This window comes from Esox lucius, chromosome 1, assembly GCF_011004845.1.
Source record: "Esox lucius isolate fEsoLuc1 chromosome 1, fEsoLuc1.pri, whole genome shotgun sequence".
Classification (NCBI taxonomy): Eukaryota; Metazoa; Chordata; class Actinopteri; order Esociformes; family Esocidae; genus Esox; species Esox lucius.
In genome coordinates, this window is record NC_047569.1 from 34,008,480 (window position 1) to 34,020,256 (window position 11,777).

General features: G+C 42.6%; 1 protein-coding gene across 2 annotated transcripts; it reads left to right on the forward strand.

The window, feature by feature from the left end:
* The first annotated feature begins 704 nt into the window (after positions 1–704).
* pdzd3a (PDZ domain containing 3a) lies at positions 705–11,293 on the forward strand. 2 transcript variants are annotated; one of them, XM_010872011.3, is made up of 11 exons: positions 705–819; positions 5,181–5,208; positions 5,351–5,412; positions 5,574–5,785; positions 6,420–6,624; positions 6,878–7,014; positions 7,158–7,362; positions 8,703–8,899; positions 9,040–9,258; positions 9,765–9,989; positions 10,624–11,293. In XM_010872011.3, exons 1-11 carry the CDS (start codon positions 804–806, stop codon positions 10,654–10,656), a joined length of 1,539 nt encoding a protein of 512 aa, XP_010870313.2. In that variant the 5' UTR covers positions 705–803; the 3' UTR covers positions 10,657–11,293. The 2 variants fall into 2 exon arrangements, with proteins under 2 accessions (XP_010870313.2, XP_019900998.2); XM_020045439.2 differs by lacking the exon at positions 705–819 and adding an exon at positions 2,940–3,045.
* Positions 11,294–11,777: the final 484 nt, after the last annotated feature.

An 11,777-nucleotide genomic window follows, 5' to 3' on the forward strand; every position in this document is an offset into this window, starting at 1 on the left:
GCGCCACCTGCTGGTGGCTTGAGGAAGCAGCAGCAGTTAAACCGTGCTCACCTGCTGCCAGTGGAGGACTGAAGAGGAAGCACTCCAGAGAAGGTGGAGAGAGCACCTCAGTCTACGGCCTGACTTGTCTGTAGATGTTATATTATTTGATGTATATATGAGTAAACCTCAAGACTCCCACTGGGATTAGAGCTTGTGTTTCAAGTTTGTTCATATCGGATTGACAGAATCTTTTTGGTAACCTTGAATGAACTCTCTGGCCAGTGCCCTGGGAGCCGATGCTCTTGCCTTCCAGTGTCTTTACATTGAATGAAGCTTTTACCTGCCTAGTCACCCTAACGATGCCACAATGTGTTGACTGAACCATTTTTAATAATGAAATATGTCCGAATCAAAGTCACCATGCTTACTATACATGTAATGAAATTAAACACAGCCTCCACAATTGATCCTCATTGCTTTTCTTATCCTGTCTCTCTGTTTAGTCAGTCAAACAGCTACCTCTTGAGAACCATTTCATTTTCTTACAGACAAATTGTCGACATCGGTTTAACCTTGATTAGAGGCTCATAAAGCTTCATATGATAACACTGTTATGTAAGGAGCACAGGAAGTGTTGTGATGGGTTACCGCCGCTGCTCACGGGCTGGCTTAAACATTAAGCCCAGGATGCCTGGTGCAGTGGTGGTGGAGGAGGAGGGAGTGACCGTCTCTAACTGAAGAGTCTAAACAGCCCGTACTGCTGTGTACCTTGCCCCTCCACAGTACCTGCCTGAGCCAGGACGTCCAGAGGTCCAGCAGTCATGAAGTACCCCCCAGGTAAGGGTTTTTCTGCGTAGGCCCAACAAGGGCAAGAAGATATCACTGGGAGAGCGCGACAACTTTTTCAAGCTAGTCTCTGGTGTCGTGTCAAACCAAAAGTCAGCTTACAGTGGTCTAGGGCATGAGTTTTATGTCACAATCGGCTTGGGAATAGCTGTATTCTGGCATGTTCTCTCTGTGCGCTGGGGTCAGTGTGATCTGCGGGGTGTTATTGAGCAGTTGGTTCGAAACCTAAGTGCAAGGTGTGTGAGAATGTACAGCAGTGGTGTGAAACAGACAATATTTGTACTGAACTATTTAATTGACAACTTAACGTAATAGGAAAAAGGTTCCACACGGGTTTATCCTTCCTGTTTATCAGTCATTTTTGCACCTTGTGATCAATCATCATTTATTGTTCTTCTCTAAGTCCTGCCTGCTGACTGATTAATTTGTCGACTTGTAGTGTTATAAATATTGCATGTTTAATAATATTCATAATATAGACATTACTGTTGACATGTAGTAACTATTAATAGTAACCATTCCGACTTTGGGAGCAACTTCTATAAGCCTCATAGGAGTTAGAAAACTCAGTATCTGGGCATATTGGGATCCTCCACCCACTTTAAAAAAAAATCAATGATTGTTTATAGAAAAGACTGTGTTATATTAGATTAGATTCAACTTTATTGCTGTTGAAAAAGTACCAGTCAATGTACAGTACAACAAATTGCAGTTAGCATCTAGCCAGAAGTGCAAATAGAAGAGGGCAGATCCTTTCAAAGTATTAAGTATATGTATGTTACAAGCAGAATGTACAGATGTGCAGTGGAGGAAAATACACCACCACATGACTTTAAGGGACCTGGAGAAATGTTGTTGACTTTCAATCCAAATTTCTGTTGATAAGCAACTGCTTGCTATGGTTATGGTGAGGATTAGGTTTACAAGGTTTATGGCAGGGGTACTCAACTCTTACCCTACAAGGTCAGGTCAACCTCATCATTAACTGCAACCACCTGGTGTCTCAGGTCTTAATAACCCCCTGCAATGAAAAACCGGAGAGGACCTGGCTTCAAGGTCCAGACTTAAGTTTGAGGGGTTTGGGATAAGGGTTGAGGTTAGGATAAAGGTGAACTTTAGAGTAAGGGTTAGTAGATCGTTATTTGAAATGTTACTGATTGTCAGTAGGTAGAGCATATACAGACACACTTTTGGGACCCTCAAAATAAAGTGTTAACAATACTTCTACTACTACTAGTCCATTTCTGCACTTCATTGTACTGTACGTGTACTTGTTCAGTGCCAATAAAGTTGAATCTAATCTAATTTAAAAACAAAACCACTACCACAACTAGTCTATTTTTACTCCAACCACTACAACAAGTCTACGACTAGAACACTAACACTAACTTACTATTACTACAGTTACTACAACTAGTATATTATTACTCCAGCCACTACAACTAGTCTACGACTAGTACTATAACACTAACTTACTATTACTACAGTTACTACAACTAGTCTATTACTACTCTAGCCACTACAACTAGCCTACGACTAGTACCATAACACTAAACTACTATTACCACTGCTACTAATACTAACACTACCAATAATAATAAACCAAATGTCCCAAAATGTTATGCAGCAACCATGTCGTGTAATTATTCATATAAAACAGTACTTTATTAATAGATATTCTATCTTACAGAATGTGATTCAATAATTCCATATTAACCTCAGTGGAATTACATACCTCCCATTGCCAAAGGTGTAAGCGTGCAAAGTCCAATTACAACCTTTAGTAGAGTAGAACATCACGCAGGTCAACAGGACGTCACGTCCAACGGGGTCATCAGGACCAGACAACCAATTACATTTAATTATGAGGGGGAAAAGGTACTACTTGAAAGTAAAGATTGCATCAATGGCTAGAGACCCAGTGCTCACAGAATCCACAAGGGAAAATAAAGATGCGTCCTACATCCTTGTCTACTTATAGGACAAGAGAAAGCTGAACAGCTTTGGTCTTTATTAAAGTCCCGGTCCTGTGATTAAAGCTGGTCAGTACTCCCATAGCTAGAACACAGACAGTCAGCACATCGGCGGGAACATGACACCGCTGACATCGCGGTAATGGTCCGCGCAGACCTCTCCCTGCCCAGAACATGTGGCGAGGAGGAAGTGTACCGTTGAATTCTAGACAAATGTTGGATAAGGCCAGGCATTTAGGGGCGTGTGAGTATCAAACTTCTGTTGTTGGACAATGCAGATGTCACCGCTAACAGCCTGACAGGTTGCACCGACCTCTCTCCGTCCCAGAGGTTATATATGTGCATGTGTGTGTGTGTGTGTGTGTGTGTGTGCAGTGTCACTTAAGAGAAATGCTTCTATAAGGCCTGGCATTCAGGGGTGTGTGGGTATCTTCCTGCTAATGTTAAGCATTAGGTCAGGTTACAGTAACTATGATGATAGCCGCCATGTTGCAATGAAAATGCTTCCAACAGAGAAGAATATAATGAGGGATGAATGGCAAGACCTAGCGCTACGTTAACACGATGTACACTCACCTAAAGGATGATTAGGAACACCTGTTCAAGTTCTCATTAATGCAATTAACTAATCAACCAATCACATGGCAGTTGCTTCAATGCATTTAGGGGTGTGGTCCTGGTCAAGAAAATCTCCTGAACTCCAAACTGAATGTTGAAAGAAAGTTGATTTAAGCAAGTTTGAGCGTGGCATGGTTGTTGGTGCCAGGCGGGCTGGTCTGAGTATTTCACAATCTGCTCAGTTACTGGGATTTCCACGCACAAACCATTTCTAGGGTTTACAAAAAATTGTGTGAAAAGGGAAAAACATCCAGTATACGGCAGTCCTGTGGGCAAAAATGCCTTGGCAGAGGAGAATGGTCCGACTGATTCAAGCTGATAGAAGAGCAACTTTGACTGAAATAACCACTTGTTACAACCGAGGTATGCAGCAAAGCATTTGTGAAGCCACAACACGCACAACCTTGAGGCGGATGGGCTACAACAGCAGAAGAACCCACCGGGTACCACTCATCTCCACTACAAATAGGAAAAAGAGGCTACAATTTGCACAAGTTCACCAAAATTGGACAGTTGAAGACTGGAAGAATGTTGCCTGGTCTGATGAGTCTCGATTTCTGTTGAGACATTCAGATGGTAGAGTCAGAATTTGCCGTAAACAGAATGAGAACATGGATCCATCATGCCTTGTTACCACTGTGCAGGCTGGTGGTGGTGGTGTAATGGTGTGGGGGATGTTTTCTTGGCAAACTTTAGGCCCCTTAGTGCCAATTGGGCATCGTTTAAATGATGGTTACTTCCAGCAGGATAATGCACCATGTCACAAAGCTCGAATCATTTCAACTTGGTTTCTTGAACATGACAATGAGTTCACTGTACTGAAATGGCCCCCACAGTCACCAGATCTCAACCCAATAGAGCATCTTTGGGATGTGGTGGAACGGGAGCTTCGTGCCCTGGATGTGCATCCCACAAATCTCCATCAACTGCAAGATGCTATCCTATCAATATGGGCCAACATTTCTAAAGAATGCTTTCAGCACCTTGTTGAATCAATGCCAAGTAGAATAAAGGCAGTTCTGAAGGCGAAAGGGGGTCAAACACAGTATTAGTATGGTGTTCCTAATAATCCTTTAGGTGAGTGTATGTCCGCACTTTAAATGTTGACAAACTTCTCTCATCACAACGGGTTACCCGTCAGAGTAATCTGAAAGGATTTACTCATCAGAGTTACCCCGTCAGAGTAATCTGAAAGTATTTACTCAGAGTTACCCGTCAGACTAATCTGAAAGGATTTACTCATCAGAGTTACCCCGTCAGAGTAATCTGAAAGTATTTACTCAGAGTTACCCGTCAGACTAATCTGAAAGGATTTACTCATAAGAGTTACCCGTCAGAGTAATCTGAAAGGATTTACTCATCAGAGTTACCCTTCAGAGTAATCTGAAAGGATTTACTCATCAGAGTTACCCTTCAGAGTAATCTGAAAGGATTTACTCATCAGAGTTACCCGTCAGAGTAAACTGAAAGGATTTACTCATCAGAGTTACCCGTCAGAGTAATCTGAAAGGATTTAATTTAACGATGCAAACGCAGATGGCTGCTGGATTCTGGAATGAATACTTCTGTGAGCTAATGATCACCTAGTGTTCAGGCATCCAGACCAGGCCGCTGGTACACATGTAATTTAGAAATGAATTACCTGGCAGGCTGAACCAAGGTCACGCAGCCACATGTTATTCCTGGCTGTCTGTTATTTCCTGGTGGGGAAAAAAACTGAACGTTTTTTTTTGTTGTAATCCACTTCTTCTGTCGTTATAGATACTGGGGATGGAATGGAATTTCCGCGGTAAGCAGATTAATCCTGGAATGTTTTTGTTACATATGGGATTGGAGAAAAATGTTTATCATAAAAATTCACATTTACAAATATGCCATTGAGGCAAATTTCACATCATGAACTTTGACCCTCTCATTTCCCTTGCTGGAAGATTCACCTTCAATCCAAAAGAGGGAATCGACAATCCAGCTTTGGTCATCTCAGACGACCCCGGTAAGGGTTAAAAAAGAAACCGTTAAAAATAGTTATCCGAAATTTTACCACTCATCCATGATATAAATAGTTAATTTAATCTAAATAGAATAAACTGGAACTATTTAGGTGTTCACTCACGCAGTTGCCCGTCTCGTGTCTACATGTTGTTCCTTCTGCAGAAACAGACCCTAGTCCAGCACCCCGCCTGTGCCACATTAAATGCAAAGAGGGCCAGAGTTTTGGCTTCCGTCTGCGTACAGAGAAAGGCATCCGGGGCAATGTAGTCCAGCAAGTAGATCCATGGAGCCCAGCCGAGCTCAGTGGGCTCAGGGAAGGAGACCACGTGCTGGAGGTCAACGAAGACTTTGTCGACAACATGGAGTTCTCCAGGGTGAGAAACACCCGTACAGTCATTGTGGACACGCCTCCTACAGTTTTGGCACAGCGATGGCTCGCTGTAAGCTGTGTAATGTGTGGGTCAGAACTAGTGTTGGAAATACCAGACTTACGCCAGCAACAGCTTTAGGTCCAGGGCCATTTACGTATTGGTTAATTCAAAAAGGAAAAATAAAATCAGGGAAGAGTCAACTTGAGACATACAGCTGTCCTAACAAATCAGAAGACAGGTGTACCACCGTTGTGACACTGCGCAATAATCTCTGTTAACCACATCTTTCTAGCTACTACTTTTTGTCCTGTTATATTTACGCTACTGAAGAGCAACTCTGAACCCGGCCCTTTGCTCTGTGCCAAACTGACGGCGAAAATGTACAAATGCGTTATGCTGAAACACTAGGAGGCAACATGTTGGAGGCCACCCATCAATCCAGAGAGTAAAGGGCAGAATCAGACTTTGAGAGATATGTGACTTCAGCGTCTCATCACTTCCAAAGTCTTCAACAGTGTCGTCCGCTTTCATTTGATAATGAGAGTGATGTTTTTCAAACTGCACAGTCATTTGCCAGTCCAGAGCTCTGACTTCAGGTCTTATTTCTAAGTGCAGCAAGTTGTCCTCTGATTGACAGGTAGTGACAAAGATCCAGGTTTGCGGGGTGCAGGTGTTCCTCCTGGTCTTGAAAAAGCAGGAGTATGAGGAGGCCCTGTCCCAGGGACTGGACCTCCAGGCCCTTACCAGTTCTTACCGAGGAGAGACATGTTCCCGACCCAGGCTATGCCACATCACCAGAGACCCTGGCTTAGGACTGGGGATCAGCATCAGCCCCATAGAAGGTACTTATTCCTTTTCTCATCCCCTTGGGATATTTCGTCAGGAAAGATAGGGAGAGACGGGAAGACAGATGAGTGGGGATGTTAAATCGAGAGGCGTCGGACCGGGGGAGTTGAACCCAGGCCTCTACGTTGATATGGGTCACGTTGAGCGATGGTGGTCTTGCCACTCATACCAATCCTACCCCTTTTTCTCTTCACAGTCTTGGTTAATCCAGGACTAAGTTATTGCGCAAATGTGTTTGTGTGAGTCCAGGTCAGAAAGGCGGATACGTGTTGAGCACCGTTAGAGACGGTCCTGCAGAAAGGGCAGGGGTGCGTGATGGGGACAGGCTGGTGTGGATCAACGGTGCCGTGGTGTCAACACTCACCTTTTCAGCTCTCAATAAAATGGTAAGTGCCTCAGCTCTCCTCCAGGTAAACACAGGTCAGTTGTGCGGTGTTGCGTGTGCGCGTTTGTTGTTGCGTATGTGTGTTGCTCTATGGGTACTTGTTGTTCATTTCTCACTCATCTTCATCACCTCTTTGCCACTCAGGTGAAGAAGTGTTCTGCACATGTGACCATTCTGGTGATTGACAGTGAAAGTGAAGCTAGCTATACTCGGCGGAAACTGCCCATTTTGCCCATCATGGCCGGCTCTCACAACCTACCGCACAGACCCAACACGCTGCATCTGGTCCAGGATTCAGATGGATACGGCTTCCTGTTACGACAAGAAAAGATGCCGTCTGGGCGTGTTGGTGAGAATGAGCCTCACACACACACACACACACACACACACAGAAATCTAACATTAAAGAAATTGCTTGTCATAACCGCCTGATACAGTGGGGAGAACAAGTGATTGATACACTGCTGATTTTGCAGGTTTTCCCACTTACAAAGCATGTAGAAGATGGAAATTGTTATCATAGGTACTCTTCAACTGTGAGTGACGGAATCTAAAACAAAAATCCAGAAAATCACATTGTATGATTTTTAAGTAATTAATTTGCATTTTATTGCATGACATAAGTATTTGATACATCAGAAAAGCAGAACTTAATATTTGGTACAGAAACCATTGTTTGCAATTACAGAGATCATACGTTTCCTTTAGTTCTTGACCAGGTTTGCACACACTGCAGCAGGGATTTTGGCCCACTCCTCCATACAGACCTTCTCCAGATCCTTCAGGTTTCGGGGCTGTCGCTGGGCAATACGGACTTTCAGCTCCCTCCAAAGATTTTCTATTGGGTTCAGGTCTGGAGACTGGCTAGGCCACTCCAGGACCTTGAGATGCCTCTTACGGAGCCACTCCTTAGTTGCCCTGGCTGTGAGTTTCGGGCCATTGTCATGCTGGAAGACCCAGCCACGACCCATCTCAATGTCAATCGACCTGTCAAAAAAGCATCCATTTTCGAATAATTGCGCCAACAGTTGTTGCCTTCTCACCAAGCTGCTTGCCTACTGTCCTGTAGCCCATCCCAGCCTTGTGCAGGTCTACAATTTTATCCCTGATGTCCTTACACAGCTCTCTGGTCTTGGCCATTGTGGAGCGGTTGGAGTCTGTTTGTTTGATTGAGTGTGTGGTCAGGTGTCTTTTATACAGGTAATGAGTTCAAACAGGTGCAGTTAATACAGGTAATGAGTGGAGAACATGATAGCTCCTTAAAGAAAAACTAACAGGTCTGTGAGAACCGGAATTCTTACTGGTTTGTAGGTGATCAAATACTTATGTCATGCAATAAAATGCAAATTAATTATTTAAAAATCATACAATGTGTTTTTCTGGATTTTTGTTTTAGATTCCGTCTCTCACAGTTGAAGAGTACCTATGATAAAAATTACAGACCTCTACATGCTTTGTAAGTAGGAAAACCTGCAAAATCGGTAGTGTATCAAATACTTGTTCTCCCCACTTTATATGTTTCAGTTATTATGTCACAACAATTCTTAGCTGTATAGCAAGTAACAAATAACTAAATTCTTAGCAAATAAACAGTAATTAACAGTAAATGGGGAAACTTGGAGGACCATACAATGCACATTATAAACAGGACACGTTTACAGTAAGATCCCTTTCCCCCGTTGATTCCAGCTCACCTTCTCCGTGAGGTGGATGTAGGGAGCCCAGCAGAGCAGGCTGGCATGCAGGACGGGGACCTACTGCTGGCCGTCAATGGGCAGCCTTCGGAGTCCATGGAGCATGAGGAGATTGTCAGGAGAGTGAGGAAGAGTGGCAAGAGTGTGAGCCTCACCACCATCCCTGTAAACGGAAGGCAGTTTTATACGCAGGTGTGTGAGCGGATGAGGCCACGTGCTGCAGACTTTCACCCGCCACTGATCCTCAAGCAGGACGTTCGAGTAAGGTGACGAACGTGTTATGATGTTGATGAGTCCCATCCAGGCATTGTTCATTCTGTCTCCCGCTGCAGTTGGGTTTGTCTCCCTTGCTGTTCCATGAGGATCACCGGTCAGAAGCGGAGGGAATTAAGAGGACACTGTTGCCTTGCACTGACGTTCAGAATGAGCCGACCAAAGACAATCATGGTTCACTTCCCTGTCCAAGGTTATGTGTCCTGGAAAGAGAAGAATCAAGTTTTGGCTTTCATTTGGGCTGCGTTCAGCACAAGCTAGGAACTTTCATAGGACAGGTAATCCTCCAAAACATCACCTGTTTGTCTCATTTATTCGTTATAATTTGAGTCACTGTTTCTGGCCTTATATAGGTATGTACACAAGTAATTTAGTTGACACTCTTATCCAAAGCACCTTACAGGAGCTAGTGAGTTTTCATACTGGCCCACAGTAGGAATCGAACACACAACACGGCCTTTGCTACTACCCCGACTCACTGAATCTATGCCAAGAATCATTGAAGCTCCTGGCCCAATGCTTTACTGAAACACTTAATGTTGGTTTTACCACAAATTTGTAACCCATCTGTACGTAGTTTTTGTTTACATGCTGTATATATTAACCGCTTAAAATATCACCAGTGTCCAAAGTTCTAGTAATGAGTGATAGCTATCATAATTCAAAAGTTCCTATTCTGCTATGTTTTCCACAACCCTTTATATAATGAGTGGGACAGGTTTTTTGAGTGGGACAGGTTTTTAAATTAGATGTTTATCATTAATTTTTGTTATTTGTCCTGCAGGTGGAGACAAAGGGCTCAGGGCACAAGGCTGGACTATGGGAAGGGGATGTAGTTGTGGAAGTGAATGGGCAGAATGTGGAGAATTTCCACTTTGAGGACGTTGTGATGCTGATAAAGAAGAGTGAGTCGTTGTTGAAACTACTGGTTGTGGAGAGGTCAGGGTATGAGAAGCTCAAACAGAGTGGACTTCCAATCATTCCTGGGGTCATTCTCCATAGCAATCAGGTGAGGACCAGACATGCACACAGACCTTTTCATTCTTTTATTTAGCCTTTATTTAACCAGTTTTAGCCTCACTGAGATTAAAATTCTATTTTCTAAGAGGGACATGGCAAAAAGTAGCAACAGGGAGGTCCCACACAATAATAACATGAATTGATTACCACAGTTCCTAATAAAACATACATTTTCAGAGGCTGCGTGCAAGTAGTTTTGGGAACGCAGGCAATATTTCTCAGTTGTCTTACTGGACTATGTTAGAACAAACGTAAAATGGGAGATGACTAAGAATGGCCTTGTAAATCTTAATTAGCAAATTACTTGATCTCCGCAGAGCCAGTGAAGGCCAGCACATTCTCATACAAAAGGTACAGTGATGGGTGAGAGATTTAAAGTACACACCCCATGTGATATATATATAATTAAACAAAAGGGCACAAGAGGGTGTAGTACATGGCCAATATACTACTGCTAAGATCAGTTCTCAGGAATGCAATGTGCCTGAATACAGACCTTAGGCCATACCAAAAACCTCTTTGCATGCCTTATTGCTTTTATAAACCAGACTCCAGCGCATTAAGAACAAATTAGAATATAACTATTTGTCTTAACGGTGGTATACTGTCAACATGTGTTGCAGGTTTCGGGGGAAATGAATGATGCTTTCTTATGATGGAAAACTTACAAATATTCAAAATTATCATCAAGAGAACAGGCATCTCCCTGGACCTAACACTGGACGGCCTGGCACGTACAAGATATAACTGCAGTTATTGATTCCTGTGACAATGGAAGAAATCTATGAAATGATAGATGTTCCCTTTTCTTCTGTATGCAACCCAAAGAAAAAGGGCTGAAATAAACATTAAATAAACAGCTGCCCAAAATGGCACCCAATTCTCTTTATAGTGCATTTATTTTGGCTAGAGTCATAGACTTAGAATTAGTGTCTGCTTCCATCTAAAACATGTAAGAGTATTTGCTGAAACACTGAAAATGTTCAGAGTAGATTGCACAGGTTTGTTGATGTATGTCTCAAGCAATGTGTAAAAGTTGCATAATGAAGTTCAGGTTTATTTTACATGAAAACAAGTCAATAATCCATTATCAATATTTTATGCAACAACGATATGGCGTTGAACATCAATAACCACTTAACAAGCCATACAGTTGCATAGGTTATCATAATGTGTATATCTACTTTTAGTATAGAGAACATTTGTTTATTTTTTGTGTTAATTTTTTTTTTACTTGTATATATGCTGTATAATTTATGTAATTAAATACAATAAAGTCAAATTCCTTCCCAAGCTGATTTCTGAAAAGTAGAGGTTGAAAGAATTTCAACGTCGCACAGTGCAAGCTAAATATTTTTGAGTGACCGTCGTTGTATGAGCCATGTTACTATTTATACCAAGTGGATTACCACAGTATTTGTCTTGCATGCCTGAGACATGGTTTTGCTTTCCGTTTCATGCTTGCTACACTACTGACAGAAGATTGATGGTGGCTGTAAGACCAATAGAACGCACGGCCACGGGTAGCTGCGACTGCAATACGGAACAGATCATTGCTAGTCATCAGACTTTATTGTGTCAACCATAGACTGTATAGGTGTCAACGCGTAGTTGCGCATCGTTCCATAGGCTGAGACGAAACATAAACCTAATGAAAATTATTCAGGCTCAGTGAAACCATCTTTCTCTTGCAAAAAAATAGATGTGTATCATGTCTATTGACTTTTCCCTTGATATCAACAAACCTGCTAAAAAAATGTTTTTTCCCGTAGTAGGT

Bases quoted from the DNA above. Each gene is read 5' to 3' on its own strand.
- pdzd3a (XM_020045439.2), top strand. From the start codon at position 2,976: ATGTGGCGAGGAGGAAGTGTACCGTTGAATTCTAGACAAATGTTGGAT. The intron at 5,413-5,573 runs GTAAGGGTTAAA...TTCCTTCTGCAG, and splicing joins GGTCATCTCAGACGACCCCG to AAACAGACCCTAGTCCAGCA. The intron at 9,990-10,623 runs GTGAGGACCAGA...CATGTGTTGCAG, and splicing joins TCATTCTCCATAGCAATCAG to GTTTCGGGGGAAATGAATGA.